The sequence below is a fragment of the Drosophila santomea genome, chromosome 3R (assembly GCF_016746245.2).
Source record: "Drosophila santomea strain STO CAGO 1482 chromosome 3R, Prin_Dsan_1.1, whole genome shotgun sequence".
Taxonomy (NCBI): domain Eukaryota; kingdom Metazoa; phylum Arthropoda; class Insecta; order Diptera; family Drosophilidae; genus Drosophila; species Drosophila santomea.
In genome coordinates this window covers 7,886,160-7,901,348 of record NC_053019.2, presented here as the reverse complement: position 1 = coordinate 7,901,348, position 15,189 = coordinate 7,886,160, and the positions used below count along the sequence as shown (strand labels likewise).

At 44.2% G+C, this 15,189-nt stretch overlaps 2 protein-coding genes across 5 annotated transcripts; one reads left to right on the top strand and one right to left on the bottom strand.

Annotated features, from left to right (window-relative positions):
• Positions 1-2,165: 2,165 nt before the first annotated feature.
• Positions 2,166-4,327, bottom strand: LOC120453761 (argininosuccinate synthase). Its single transcript, XM_039638595.2, has 3 exons — positions 4,103-4,327; positions 3,764-4,009; positions 2,166-3,196 (listed from the first exon to the last, which is right to left on the bottom strand). Exons 1-3 carry the CDS (start codon positions 4,271-4,273, stop codon positions 2,354-2,356), a joined length of 1,260 nt encoding a protein of 419 aa, XP_039494529.1. The 5' UTR covers positions 4,274-4,327; the 3' UTR covers positions 2,166-2,353.
• Positions 4,328-5,652: 1,325 nt separating this feature from the next.
• On the top strand, positions 5,653-15,087 carry LOC120454457 (transcription initiation factor TFIID subunit 1). 4 transcript variants are annotated; one of them, XM_039639769.2, is made up of 16 exons: positions 5,653-5,939; positions 6,113-6,420; positions 6,638-6,772; positions 6,825-7,036; positions 7,104-7,732; positions 7,792-8,172; positions 8,228-8,945; positions 8,996-9,268; positions 9,419-9,640; positions 9,716-11,603; positions 11,670-11,812; positions 11,874-12,204; positions 13,047-13,145; positions 13,475-13,669; positions 13,976-14,068; positions 14,194-15,087. In XM_039639769.2, the coding sequence occupies exons 1-16, from the start codon at positions 5,758-5,760 to the stop codon at positions 14,796-14,798; spliced, it is 6,414 nt and encodes a 2,137-aa protein (XP_039495703.1). In that variant the 5' UTR covers positions 5,653-5,757; the 3' UTR covers positions 14,799-15,087. The 4 variants fall into 4 exon arrangements, with proteins under 4 accessions (XP_039495703.1, XP_039495705.1, XP_039495704.1 ...); XM_039639771.2 differs by lacking the exon at positions 13,047-13,145 and having other exon boundaries at positions 5,654-5,939; XM_039639770.2 differs by lacking the exon at positions 13,976-14,068 and having other exon boundaries at positions 5,654-5,939.
• The last annotated feature ends 102 nt before the right edge of the window (positions 15,088-15,189 follow it).

Below are 15,189 nucleotides of genomic sequence, written 5' to 3'. Positions count from 1 at the left end.
GAATTTCGTGTGCTAATTAAGCATTATTTTTTGCGTAAAAAATCCATCACCGAAACCAAGGAAAGACTTGATAAATATTATGGGGACTCTGCACCATCAATTTCAATGGTTAAGAAATGGTTTACTGAGTTCCGTTGTGGTCGTACCAGTACAAGTGATGCCGAACGTTCAGGTCGCCCAAAAGAGGTCGTCATGCCAGAAATCGTCGACAAAATCCATGGAATGATATTGGATGATCGGAGAATGAAAGTGCGCGAGGTAGCTGAGGCTGTAGGCATCTCAACTGAACGGGTACATCACATTTTACATGAATATTTGGACATGAAAAAGCTTTCCGCGCGATGGGTGCCGCGATTGCTCACACACGACCATAAGCGCAACCGTGTGACCATTTCAAAGGAGTGTTTGGCGATGTTCAACCGCAATCCAAACGAATTTTTGCGCCGTTTCGTTACCGTAGACGAAACATGGATCCACCACACCACACCAGAGACCAAAGAACAATCAAGACAGTGGGTTTCTCCGGGTGAACGTGCACCAAAGAAGGCCAAGGTGGGTCTGTCGGCCAACAAGGTCATGGCCACAGTTTTTTGGGATGCACAAGGTATCATTCACATCGATTACCTTGAAAAGGGTAAAACGATCACCGGCGAATATTATTCAGAGCTTTTGGACAGATTCGATATTGATTTGAAGCAGAAACGACCGCATTTGGCGAAAAAAAAAGTGCTGTTCCATCAGGACAATGCACGGGTGCACACGTGTGTAGTCAGCATGGCAAAATTTCATAAATTGGGCTACGAACTGCTACCCCATCCAGCATATTCTCCAGATTTAGCCCCCTGTGACTATTTTTTGTTTCCAAACATGAAGAAATGGCTCGGCGGTAAGAGATTCGGGTCAAATGAAGAGGTCATCACAGAAACAAACGACTATTTTGAGGGCCTTGAGAAAACCTATTATTTGGAAGGAATAAAAAAATTGGAAAAACGCTGGACTAAATGTATAGAGCTAAAAGGAGATTATGTTGAGAAATAAAACGCTTCTTTGACGAAAAAAATATATTTTATTCAAAAAGTCACGGACTTATCAAACGACCCTCGTAAGCTGTGTGTCATGTTTTCCCAATGCTACGAATTACATCAGGTGAAACATCTGTGCATATAAGTGTGACATCGTAAATTACAGCATTCTTCAGCCCGGGAACACTGAAAAACACGTACATATTGTGGGTGTAAGTTAACCAAATTGGTAAGGAGGTAAACTTACGGGTTCACCAACACTGTGGCATTTTGCGGCTGAGTAAGGTTGAATTAGTTTTGAATCAACACTAAAAACATCATTCGATGGTTCTGACTCACTAGGTAGACCGATAACTTTCACCTCATCATTGATTAGTTTTGATTGTTGTTTCTTGATACTGGTTAATTCGATAGGGCTCAAATAGGTTTTTGTAAGACGCTGCGCAGTATAGCCACAATATGAGCCGTAGGTTAAGCTTCTTCCGCTGCATGTTACACTGCAATTACCCCCTTACCAAAAAAGCAACAATTAAAAAAAAATTTTTTTGGGAAAATCAAAAAAGTTGTGTCGGGAATAAGTAGCTTTGTTTATTAGCAGTATAAAACAGTCTTCATTTCAGCTCTGTCACCGTTTTTGGCCAATACCTCGTTGAATTCGTAGCAAAATTCCCTATCCTCCTGGGCTCAAAAAAGGAAATTCAAATTTTTGGCCATGGTTACCTTTCCGGAGACCTTGAACAACGATTAAAGTATACTCGTCTAACCCTGCTTGCCTAAGAGGTTAAATTACGCAGAAACTTTCCAAGTCGACGAATATTTCCTATTCGGACCCCACTAACAAGGATTACACAGAAAGCATCTGCAAATTTTAAGTGAAAAGGGGAGCACTTTCAAGATGTGTAAAGAACTGTTACAATGGTAGAAAATTCTATATTTCCTAATAAAATTTAGTCACAGAGGCTGTGCCAATCGTCAGAATGATCGATATGCCATATTGTTGTCGGTTCTTTTTTTGGTGTATACTATTTGGCAAAATTAATGTCCACTATCTGGCAAACTGGCTAGTCATAGTCTCATTAATATAACCAAAACTAACCCTCCTTGCCAAAGAAAATTATTAGTGTAAGTAAAATATCAGTAAGCTGGACGATAAAGCAATGTGTATTCTATCGATCATAGAAAACTAGTTTTTGCTTAGGCTTTTAATATCATAATAAATGTGTATGCATGCATACATGCTTTCACTTTCAAGTAGAACACACAATATGTGCCATTTAGTCCAAATAAATGTCAAATAAAATATGTAACTTAGATTTATTTTTTTCATTTGTTTATTTTTTCTGCTTTGGGACTTCGTAGGCACCAAACGCCCGGACATGTTCCCTGATTCGGACCGCATTGATGGCAATGAATCCACCCGCATCCTGCGGCACATAGCCGCCATGGACGTCCATCGATACGAGCTGTTCGTTGTAAAGAGCTCCCACATCCTTGGCCGCCTTTCGGGCGACTGCACGGCAATATCCAGGGGCCAGTTCCACGGTTACCTTTCCGGAGACGCGCTGCTCGGCCAACTCGATGCATTTACGGGCATAAATTGCCTCGGGACTGAACCAGAAGCCATTGTACACGTAGTCGGCCATCCGATCCCGCAGAACCTGCTTAGTGCGGAGTACTTCGCGGTCCAAAGCAAACACTTCAAGGTCCTGGTGAGCAGCAAAAAGGATGGTGCCCCCGGGCGTCTCGTACACCCCTCGGGATTTCAGTCCCACAAAGCGATTTTCTACGATGTCAATCCGTCCAATGCCATAAGATCCGCCCAGCTTATTGAGGAAATCTAGCATCTCCAGGGGTTTCGTGTAGACTCGACTGCTGGCCAAATCTTCCACACTGGTGGGCAGTCCCCTATCGAATTGAATAACCAAGCGCACCGGCTCCCGTGGAGCCTTGGTCAGGGGATCGACTGTCATCTCATAGAGATTTTCCGGAGCCAATGTGTTGGGATCTTCGAGTATTCCGGACTCGTAGCTGATGTGCAGGATGTTGGCATCAGTGCTCCAGGGAGTGGCTGGCTTGGCGCTCACCTCGATTCCGTGTTGTTGGGCATAGGCAATGAGGTCCTGTCGACCTTGAAACTGTCTGCAGAATTCTTCATCCCTCCAGGGAGCGATGATCTGAAAGAAATATATTGTGAATATCAGCACGCTTCGAGTGGGATTAATGAGATTTCAGTTACACTCTGAGAAAAAATATACTTTGAACCAGGTATCTACATATGTGAACTACTCCGAAGTTGTATCGTAGATGTTTGGTACTGTACATTTAATACATGGTGCATGCCTTTCTTCATGTAAAATTGTACTTTCACTAAGGCTATAGAAAGCTATTAATTTAATTTCTCACCCTCTCAATAATGTTTTTTGCATTTTGTTGTTTCAAATACTCTTGACTTCGATATTTTTAATGAAATAAAAACTAAAAACTAGTGTAAGCTTTACGATTCGAGATGACAGGCAAAACAACTTTTTTAGTCGGTGGCTTGAAATAAAAACTCGGCTCAGCATGTCGACGAACCGGTTCTCAAAGCGGAGCCTTATCTATCAATATGGCTCGAGCCATTTTAAGCATTGATTTTTTAATAGATTACACTTAAAAAACGTGAAGCTAAAGTAAGACATCTGTTGACGAGCGATAAAGGGCTGATAGGAAAAGCATTCTGACCCTGACGCGTGTGAACGTACCTTCAGATCCGGTTTGAGGGCGTAGGCGCACAATTCGAAGCGCACCTGGTCGTTTCCCTTTCCGGTGGCTCCGTGGGCCAGGTACTTCGCCCCATAATCGGTGGCAACCTTCATCAGGGCAACACTGATGCAGGGCCTCGACAAAGAAGTGCCCAGCAGATAGCGCTCCTCATACACCAGACCCATTTGTACGGCCGGCCAGATATAGTCCTCAACGAAGGACTGCTTAACATCGGCCACGATCACCTGAGTCGAAAGGATGAAACAGTTATATTTTAAGGATTTGAAAATTTATGAATTCTTAAATATAAATTTCGTTTGCCATATATGCCACACCACCTTTTTTGCACCAATTTTAAGGGCCTTCTTCTCGGCGGCTGTGAAATCTTCCTTCTGGCCAACATCGGCTAGGACACAAACGACCTCATACTGCATGTCCAGCAACCACTTAAGGATGCAGCTAGTGTCCAGGCCCCCGGAGTAGGCCAAAATTACGGTTTCCCTAGACATATTTCACTGCTCGTCACGCTTGTGCAAACAATACTCAATTCCGCAGATTATTAGCTCCTAAAGCTTGCAGTAATGTTAACCGCCATCTAATCGAAACTGCTTATCAGTCTCCACGCCCAGCTCTCTCCGCATTTGTAATTATTGATGATATGGCGATGTTACTATCGCTGATAAACACCCGTTAGTAAAGGGGTATATTGGGCTCGCTGGAGAGCAGGTAACAAGTAGAAGAAAGTGTTTCCGACCCTATGAAGTGTACTTACTTTTGGTCAACATCTTTTGCCGAGTCCATCTGGCCATGTCCGTTTGTCCGTTCACAGCTGTCACGTTCACAAAACCCTTTTACTCCACGAGTAAAGGGTATAAATATTCACTTAGTTGTTAATAGTGGTTTTGGCATTATCATTAAAGCGATTCTCAGCTAGAGATAGGAAATATTACATCTTGTTGTCATTAAAGTTTTGTATTCGTATTATATATATTATTATTCCGGAAACGTGTTTTTACTTTTATTCATTTTTTGTACTCTACAGTATTGTTTCCTTGTTAAAAAGCAGCTTTAAATAACCACACATGCGTTTAAGAAAAGTAACAGCATTTTGTGTTCTGACAAGGGAAGCCTCCTATTTAATTTCTGCCTTTTTTCAGGTGTCAGCCCCTGTGCCGCCTTGTAAACGCATTATTTGAATAGTTATAAAAAATAGGTACCAGTCGAATATAAAACAAGAGAGAACGCTATAGTCGAGTTCCCCGACTATCTGATACCCGTTACTCAGCTAGCAAAAGTGCGAGGAGAGTCTTCAACACTGACAGTTTTTGCCGGTTTGTGGGCGTTAGAGTGGGCGTGGCAAAAAGTTTTTTGGCAAATCGATAGAAATTTACAAGACTAATACAAAAATGAAAAAATATCAAAACATTTTTCAAAAGTGTGGGCGTGGCAGTTTTGGGCGGTTTGTGGGCGTTAGAGTGGGCGTGGCAGCATGTCCCTGGAGTCTGTATGCCTAATCTCAACTTTCTAGCTTTTGTAGTTCCTGAGATCTCGACGTTCATACGGACAGACAGACGGACAGACGGACGGACAGACGGACATGGCAAAATCGACTCGGCTATTGATCCTGATCAAGAATATATATACTTTATATGGTCGGAAACGCTTCCTTTTGCCTGTTACATACTTTTCAACGAATCTAGTATACCCTTTTACTCTACGAGTAACGGGTATAAAAATAAAACCAATTTTACCACATAAATATGCCATGGTAAAAGTTAGAGAACAAATATTTTTAACCATTATTATTTTGACCACAACCTTCCCAAGTTCCCAACCCTGTCCCAATCTAATCGTGGATTTCTTGGTGCCTGCGGGAGAGCCATTAGGTATCTTTGCGATGTCCATCGACGGTCACACCCACGCGTGTAATAAATGCAATTACGCTCTGTCGAAGAAAATTTTTTAGCCGCGTAAACATTGAAAGCTCTTGGAAATGGAGATGGAATCCGACAACAGTGACGACGAGGGATCGATCGGCAACGGATTGGACTTGACCGGCATACTTTTCGGCAACATCGACTCCGAGGGCAGACTGCTGCAAGATGATGATGGAGAGGGTCGCGGGGGCACCGGTTTTGATGCGGAGCTCCGGGAAAACATTGGATCCCTTTCCAAGTGAGTCTTCTTATCCAAGTGCAAGGTGATATTCAGAGGGCTTCTTTGGGATAATCACATATGTATGTACATACATGCATATTTAAACACGGCATACTGCGAATTTAAGTATTTCTTAAGTAACAAGATATCACACTTTTAATTAAATTTCCATTCGTATGGATATCTTTCAGATTGGGTCTCGATTCTATGCTGCTCGAGGTCATTGACCGCAAAGAAGCCGAGCCTCTATCGGATGACGAGGAGGCGGAAAAGTCAGACGCCAGTGCCAGCGGAGGAATGAGTGCATTTGATGCGCTGAAAGCGGGCGTCAAAAGTGAGGAAGGGGAGGATGGTGCCGTAAAAGCTCAGGACGATGCCATAGACTACTCTGATATTACCGAATTATCCGAGGACTGCCCACGCACTCCGCCCAATGAAATAACCTCTTATGATGACTTAGAAGATGCCATTCCCGCCTCCAAAGTAGAGGCCAAGCTGAGTAAGTAGGAGCGTAATTTACAATCGTTCGATAACATTTTATGCCAGTTTACTCAGAGAAGAGAGTACAAAACTATAAGGTAACTGAGAACAAGGAGCATTAGCAGCAAAGGCCTGGGGATAGTTTGAAGGGTTATATGCCTTCTGTCAAAATGACACTTATAAATGAGTTTTTCTGCATTAACGAAAAAGGCAATAACTTTCATATTTTGTTGCAGCCAAAGACGATAAGGAACTAATGCCTCCACCAAGTGCGCCAATGCGCTCGGGCTCTGGCAGCGGCACTGACGAACAGGCTAAGTCAAACGATGCAACCAGTCCCAGTGGTGACTCCAAATCTATCGATGCAAAGGGTAAACGTTTTTTGAAAACATAGTCTCCTTGGTTAATGGTCATGTCTTTTAGATGCGGATCGAAAGCTGGACACTCCACTGGCAGACATACTGCCATCCAAGTACCAGAATGTCGATGTGCGCGAGCTCTTTCCGGACTTTCGTCCCCAAAAGGTGTTACGCTTCTCCCGTCTCTTCGGACCAGGTAAACCCACGAGTCTGCCCCAGATCTGGCGACACGTGCGCAAGCGCCGCCGGAAGCGAAATCAATCCAGGGATCAGAAGGTGGGAGTGTACATTTAATATTTGGAGTACTTTTAATAACCAGAAAACTTTTTTTAAACCCATTAAGACGACAAACACTGGTGGTTCAGACTCTCCCAGCGATACTGAGGAGCCACGAAAGCGTGGATTCAGTCTGCACTATGCTGCGGAGCCAACGCCAGCGGACTGCATGTCCGACGACGAGGACAAACTTCTGGGCGACTTTAACAGCGAAGATGTGCGCCCAGAAGGACCAGACAACGGAGAGAACAGCGATCAGAAGCCGAAGGTGGCCGACTGGCGATACGGGCCTGCACAGATTTGGTACGATATGTTAGAAGTTCCAGACTCCGGAGAGGGTTTCAACTACGGCTTCAAGACAAAGGCAGCCTCCTCGTCTCAGTCGCAGATCAAGGATGAACGCCGTGTAAAGAGTCCAGAGGATGATGACGAGGAGCCAAGCATTGCGGATGATGCCTTTCTCATGGTCTCCCAGCTGCACTGGGAAGACGATGTGGTCTGGGACGGCAACGACATTAAGGCCAAAGTGCTACAAAAGCTTAACTCAAAGACAAATGCAGCTGGGTGGTTGCCCTCCAGCGGATCGAGAACGGCTGGGGCCTTTAGTCAGCCGGGAAAAACGTCTATGCCCGTAGGAAACAGCAGTGGTAGCTCCAAGCAGGGTTCGGGAGCATCAAGCAAGAAGGCTCAGCAAAAGTATTTGATTGAAAGTAGAATTCCTAAGTATTTCACACTAATATTTCTATCGATTTTAGTGCTCAAGCAAAACCAGCGGAGGCACCTGATGACACTTGGTATAGCCTTTTTCCAGTAGAAAATGAGGAACTAATATACCACAAGTGGGAGGACGAGGTAATCTGGGATGCCCAGCAAATGAGCAAGGTGCCCAAACCGAAGGTACTCACTCTGGATCCCAACGACGAAAATATCATTTTGGGCATTCCCGATGACATAGATCCCTCCAAAATTAATAAGAGCACGGGTCCTCCACCTAAAATCAAGATACCTCATCCTCACGTAAAGAAGTCTAAGATCCTACTTGGCAAGGCGGGTGTGATTAATGTGCTTGCGGAGGACACACCTCCGCCTCCGCCCAAAAGTCCTGATCGTGACCCCTTCAATATATCTAATGACACGTAAGTCTCTTAATGTTTTAATGGATGCAGAATGCAGATTTTGATTCCCTTACAGGTACTACACACCGAAGACAGAACCCACTCTACGACTTAAGGTGGGCGGCGGAAATCTTATTCAGCACTCGACTCCGGTAGTAGAGCTGCGAGCTCCGTTTGTTCCTACGCACATGGGCCCGATGAAGCTCCGGTCCTTCCATCGCCCGCCCCTAAAGAAATACTCCCACGGACCAATGGCGCAGTCTATCCCCCACCCCGTCTTCCCACTAATAAAGACCATCGCAAAGAAGGCAAAGCAGCGCGAAGTGGAGCGCATTGCCTCCGGTGGCGGAGACGTATTCTTTATGCGGAACCCGGAGGACTTGAGCGGAAGGGACGGAGATATTGTGCTAGCCGAATTCTGCGAAGAGCATCCGCCCCTGATGAACCAGGTGGGAATGTGCTCCAAGATAAAGAACTACTACAAGCGTAAAGCGGAGAAGGACAGTGGACCGCAGGATTATGTTTATGGAGAAGTTGCCTTTGCACACACCAGTCCCTTTCTGGGCATCCTACATCCTGGCCAGTGCATCCAGGCGATTGAGAACAACATGTACCGAGCGCCTATTTATCCACATAAGATGGCTCACAACGATTTCCTCGTCATTCGCACCCGGAACAACTACTGGATACGATCGGTGAATTCAATATACACGGTGGGCCAGGAGTGTCCGCTGTACGAGGTTCCGGGTCCAAATTCCAAAAGAGCCAATAACTTCACCCGTGACTTTCTGCAGGTAAGTGCTGAGAACTGCGCTGTCTTTCCCTTGCTAACGGTTTTTGTCAGGTGTTTATATACCGCTTGTTCTGGAAAAGTCGCGATAATCCGCGCCGCATTCGAATGGACGATATAAAACAGGCATTTCCAGCTCATTCCGAGAGCAGCATCCGAAAGCGCCTGAAGCAGTGCGCCGACTTCAAGCGAACAGGCATGGACTCCAATTGGTGGGTTATTAAACCGGAGTTTCGCCTTCCCTCCGAGGAGGAGATCCGGGCCATGGTGTCACCTGAGCAGTGTTGCGCTTACTTTAGCATGATCGCGGCGGAACAACGCTTAAAGGTATGTGGTTGGAAACTTTTCTTACTAGTCAGGACAATTTGATACGGTGCTTAAATTGTTGCTTGTATGAGCTTAGCTTTTGTTAAAAAACGAAACTTCGTTCTGCTTAGCTTTACTTTAACTTACATACATATATATTTATATTCTTAGGATGCTGGGTATGGAGAGAAGTTTTTGTTCGCACCACAAGAAGATGACGACGAGGAGGCGCAACTGAAACTTGACGACGAAGTTAAGGTGGCTCCTTGGAACACGACTCGCGCGTATATACAGGCCATGCGGGGGAAGTGTTTACTCCAGTTAAGTGGTCCGGCCGATCCAACGGGATGTGGAGAGGGATTTTCATATGTTCGAGTGCCAAATAAGCCCACAGTAATACAACTTTTTCACCTATTGCTTAAATTATAAAAAAAACTTTAATATTTTTTCTTTTACTACCTTTCACAGCAAACCAAAGAGGAGCAAGAGTCTCAGCCAAAACGGTCTGTCACTGGAACAGATGCAGATTTGCGTCGGCTGCCACTCCAGCGTGCAAAAGAGCTATTGCGGCAGTTCAAGGTGCCCGAGGAGGAGATCAAGAAGCTTTCCCGCTGGGAGGTCATTGATGTGGTGCGCACTCTGTCCACAGAAAAAGCAAAGGCTGGTGAAGAGGGAATGGATAAGTTCTCTCGGGGTAACCGGTTCTCCATTGCTGAGCATCAGGAGCGTTATAAGGAAGAGTGTCAGCGCATATTCGACCTGCAAAACAGAGTGCTGGCCAGCTCTGAAGTGCTGTCCACTGATGAGGCGGAGTCCTCGGCCTCCGAGGAATCAGATCTCGAAGAACTTGGCAAGAATCTGGAGAACATGCTGTCAAACAAAAAAACCTCGACGCAATTGTCAAGGGAACGTGAAGAGCTGGAGCGGCAAGAGTTGCTTCGCCAGCTTGACGAAGAACACGGCGGGCCAAGTAGTAGTGGAGGAGCCAAGGGAGCCAAAGGAAAAGAGGAGGCCGGACAGCAAATACTGGCAACCAACAACCAGGGCAGGATTCTTCGCATTACGCGTACATTCAGAGGTAACGATGGAAAGGAATATACCCGCGTCGAGACTGTGCGACGGCAACCAGTTATCGACGCCTACATCAAGATTCGTACCACTAAGGACGAGCAGTTCATAAAGCAGTTCGCAACTCTAGATGAGCAGCAAAAGGAGGAGATGAAACGCGAAAAGAGACGCATTCAGGAGCAACTACGTCGCATCAAACGCAACCAAGAGCGCGAACGCCTGGCGCAGCTGGCTCAGAACCAGAAACTGCAGCCAGGTGGCATGCCCACTTCCTTGGGTGATCCTAAGAGCTCGGGCGGTCATTCGCACAAGGAGCGGGATAGCGGCTACAAGGAGGTCAGCCCTTCGCGCAAAAAGTTTAAGCTTAAGCCAGACCTAAAGCTTAAGTGCGGCGCCTGTGGTCAGGTTGGTCACATGCGCACAAACAAAGCCTGTCCCTTGTATTCTGGTATGCAAAGCAGCCTGTCCCAGTCGAATCCATCTCTGGCTGACGATTTGGACGAGCAGAGCGAAAAAGAGATGACAATGGATGACGATGATCTGGTGAATGTTGATGGCACTAAAGTAACGCTGAGTAGCAAGGTTCTCAAGCGTCATGGTGGTGATGATGGCAAGCGTCGCAGCGGGTCTAGCTCTGGTCTCACCTTAAAGGTTCCCCGAGATGCGATGGGCAAGAAGAAACGTAGAGTGGGTGGCGATCTTCATTGTGACTATCTCCAGCGACACAATAAAACGGCTAATCGAAGGCGCACGGACCCCGTTGTGGTACTGTCCTCTATCTTGGAGATTATCCACAATGAACTGCGATCTATGCCGGACGTATCCCCATTCCTGTTCCCGGTGAGTGCGAAAAAGGTTCCCGACTACTACCGCGTGGTGACCAAGCCCATGGATCTGCAAACAATGAGGGAGTATATACGCCAAAGGCGCTACACGAGTCGCGAGATGTTCCTGGAGGATCTCAAGCAGATTGTGGACAACTCACTAATCTACAATGGACCGCAGAGTGCATACACCTTGGCTGCTCAACGCATGTTTAGCAGTTGCTTTGAGCTGCTCGCTGAGCGCGAAGACAAACTGATGCGCCTTGAAAAGGCAATAAACCCGCTTTTGGACGACGATGACCAAGTTGCGCTCTCATTCATCTTTGACAAGCTGCATACGCAGATTAAACAATTACCAGAAAGCTGGCCTTTCCTTAAACCTGTCAACAAGAAACAGGTTAAGGACTACTACACGGTTATTAAGCGACCCATGGACCTCGAAACTATCGGCAAAAACATTGAAGGTGGGCTTTTAGTTATCCTAACGAATGACAATTGATCTTGAGTACTAATAATTACTTTTAAAATAGCTCATCGCTATCACAGTCGCGCCGAATATCTGGCTGATATCGAGTTGATTGCCACCAACTGTGAGCAGTACAATGGCAGTGACACCCGCTACACCAAGTTCGCCAAGAAGATACTAGAGTATGCCCAAACCCAGTTAATTGAGGTAGGTTTTTTTGTGGGCTACATACATACACCATTGCTCTTACAAAAATATTCTAAACTAGTTTTCGGAGCACTGCGGCCAGTTGGAAAATAACATAGCAAAGACACAGGAGCGTGCTAGGGAGAATGCACCAGAGTTCGAAGAAGCCTGGGGCAATGATGACTACAACTTTGACCGTGGCAGCAGGGCGAGTTCGCCCGGGGATGATTATATCGATGTCGAGGGTCATGGGGGGCATGCCGCCTCATCGAACTCCATCCATCGCAGCATGGGAGCTGAGGTCGGTTCGTCTCATACGGCACCTTCAGTACGAAAACCAGCTCCTGCAGGTCCTGGTGAGGTGAAGCGCGGACGGGGTAGGCCCCGCAAGCAGCGCGACCCCGTGGAGGAGGGTAAGTGGGCTTGGGGTTTAAGTAAATTATTTGTTACGCCTGATCGGTCAAGGATGATCGGTGATGGCACATTAACTAAAATTTCATACATACACATTTCTACATTTACTTTTTCGTTGACTTCAAAAGAACTATTGGTATTGATCATCCTTCTTCTACATTTCGAATTCAGAACCTTTGGTTATGGTTGACACGGATCCGAAAGAATCCTTATGCTTATACTAATCCCAGACTTACTTTAATTTAAACTGAACTTCTGAATGGATGAAGTCAGATTAATTGTATAGATATCATGTAGATAATGAGGTATTGGACATGATCCACATGCATGCACATCAATATATGTCGAGTAAGCTTATGGAATTATAAAACGCGCTATTGTTGGGTACTTAGAATTTGTATTACACACCTTAAAGATATGGGATTAATTTATGCATATATAGACCCATAAATACTATATAGATTTAACCTGCGGTAATTTTAATTTCGTTTTAAGATTTGCGAGTTTTCTTTGTTAAAAGTGGTTTTGTTCGAAATGTTAGTTATTAGTTATTTTAGTTATTTTTCATAATACGTTTTTTGTAATACAGTTTTGTTATATATATTATTTGCGTTTAAATTTATTTAAAATATATAAACTTTTAGTAGGGCCTCAGCAAGTCTTAGAAAGTGAACTGCTTGTTTAATAACTAAAAAGGGAAATATCTTTTCTATACATATTCCAAAATATACCAAGATTTTAGGTCAGACGATTTCATATTAATTAGGTCCAAGAAATATAAACGACTGTAAACATTTTACTGTTGCCAAAACAAATTGCAAAAACTTTTACCTTTTTCTAGTCAAATCCCAGAATCCGGTTAAGCGTGGTCGGGGGCGTCCGAGGAAGGACAGCCTTGCCTCAAACATGAGTCAGACGCAAGCTTACTTCCTGGATGAAGGTAAGCCTCTAGTCACCGACTAATTGGAACTAAGCCTGCGAGCCACCTCACAACTACTCACTTGCATCTATTTTTTAAACGGAAAACCCAAAATTTATTGACCCTCCCACAGCTGTTTACATGCATTTCATTTTCGGTTTGGATATACGAGCTTATATGACTAACTAGCACTAATTCTAGAACCTTAGCTAACATTTTGCATGATTGTAGATTGTAATATTTAATTCTACGTTTTTAAACAGTTTAAATTTTATTTCAGTATTTGGTAATGCACAAGTATCCAATTTAAAGTTTGATATATGTTATTAAAATTATTTGGTTTTCTTTAGACCTGCAATGCTCCACAGATGACGAGGATGATGACGAGGAGGAGGACTTCCAGGAGGTTTCCGAAGACGAGAACAATGCGGCTAGCATTTTGGATCAGGGCGAACGTATCAATGCACCTACCGATGGCATGGACGGCATGTTTGACCCCAAGAACATAAAGACAGAGATCGACATGGAAGCTCACCAAATGGCAGGTGGGTACATTTATACGATAAATTCATTTGTTCTTTAAGTTACTTCAAAAAAATTGTTTAAATTTTTAAGAACATTGAATCTTCTAAACTTAAAGTTTGGTTATGGGTATTGAATATTATTAGTCATCTATTCCTAACTTAATTTCATAATGAAATTTAAAAATTCGTAATATAAATATTAATATATGTTTATTATGGTTCTTGGTCCACGTTTTAAAGAGTAATACTAATCTAGAAACTGCTTTCATTCGCTGACTTTGTTTGGATTTTTTTCTGTTTCTGATTTTACGCAAATCACCTAAGCAGAGGAGCCGATCGGCGAGGATGACAGCCAGCAGGTGGCCGAAGCAATGGTGCAGTTGAGTGGCGTGGGCGGCTACTATGCTCAACAGCAGCAAGGTCTTTATTATCCTTACTACGTGTTTGTGTTGTGCCCTCGATGTCCATGTCCACACTCCCTTAATCCCATATATGATAAGGACTTTGAGTGCGATTTTTCTAATGGTTGTTTTAAAACGTTTCAGATGAATCAATGGATGTGGACCCCAACTACGATCCCTCAGATTTCCTAGCCATGCACAAGCCTCGCCAGAACCTGGGCGAGCCCAGCAGCCTGCAGGGTGCTTTCACCAACTTCCTTTCCCACGATCAGGATGATAATGGGCCGTACAATCCCCCCGAAGCCAGCACAAGTGCCGCTTCTGGTTCCGCTATAGGAATGAGCCTACCGCCTCAGGAGGAAGATTCAATGGCCATGCAAATGGCGCCGGAAATGACTGTTAATACCATGAACAACGGAATGGGTATTGATGATGATCTGGACATTTCGGAGAGTGATGAGGAAGACGATGGTTCCCATGTGCGAATCAAGAAGGAGGTATTTGACGACGGGGAATACGCCTTGCAGCACCAGCAAATGGGACAGACATCAACGCAGTCGCAGATCTACATGGTGGATTCGTCCAACGAGCCCACGACTCTCGACTACCAGCAACCATCACAGTTGGACTTCCAACACGTGCAGGGAATGGAGCAGTTACAGCACCAAGGGATGCCTCCAATGCAAGCTGAGCAAATCCAGCAGCAACAGACACCGCAGGGAGACAATGATTATGCCTGGACTTTCTAGTGATAGGGGATAATGTTTAGTTGTAAGAATAAAAAGCATCGATTTAATTATAAGATTGAACTTCACTGTGGAAATATTTTCTGTATCAGTTGAACGTTATATGCGCTGAAAAAATATTATTTCTTTTATGCCAATGTTTTCACTTTTATAAACCCATTTCTTTTAAAAAATCTTTTTTTTAAACATATTTCCCATACCTAAAATGAGTCATAGAAAAACAAGTGTTTTAAAAAAAAACCTGTACTGTTTAAAAAAAAATGATTAAAGTTACATTCAATATTTTCTGGTACTTAAATGACTTTAAATACAAACCGGGAGTATCTTTTTTAAAATCTGTTTACACAGGATTTATAAAAAAACACAAGGTTGAATGTTGTTTTAAAAATACAAT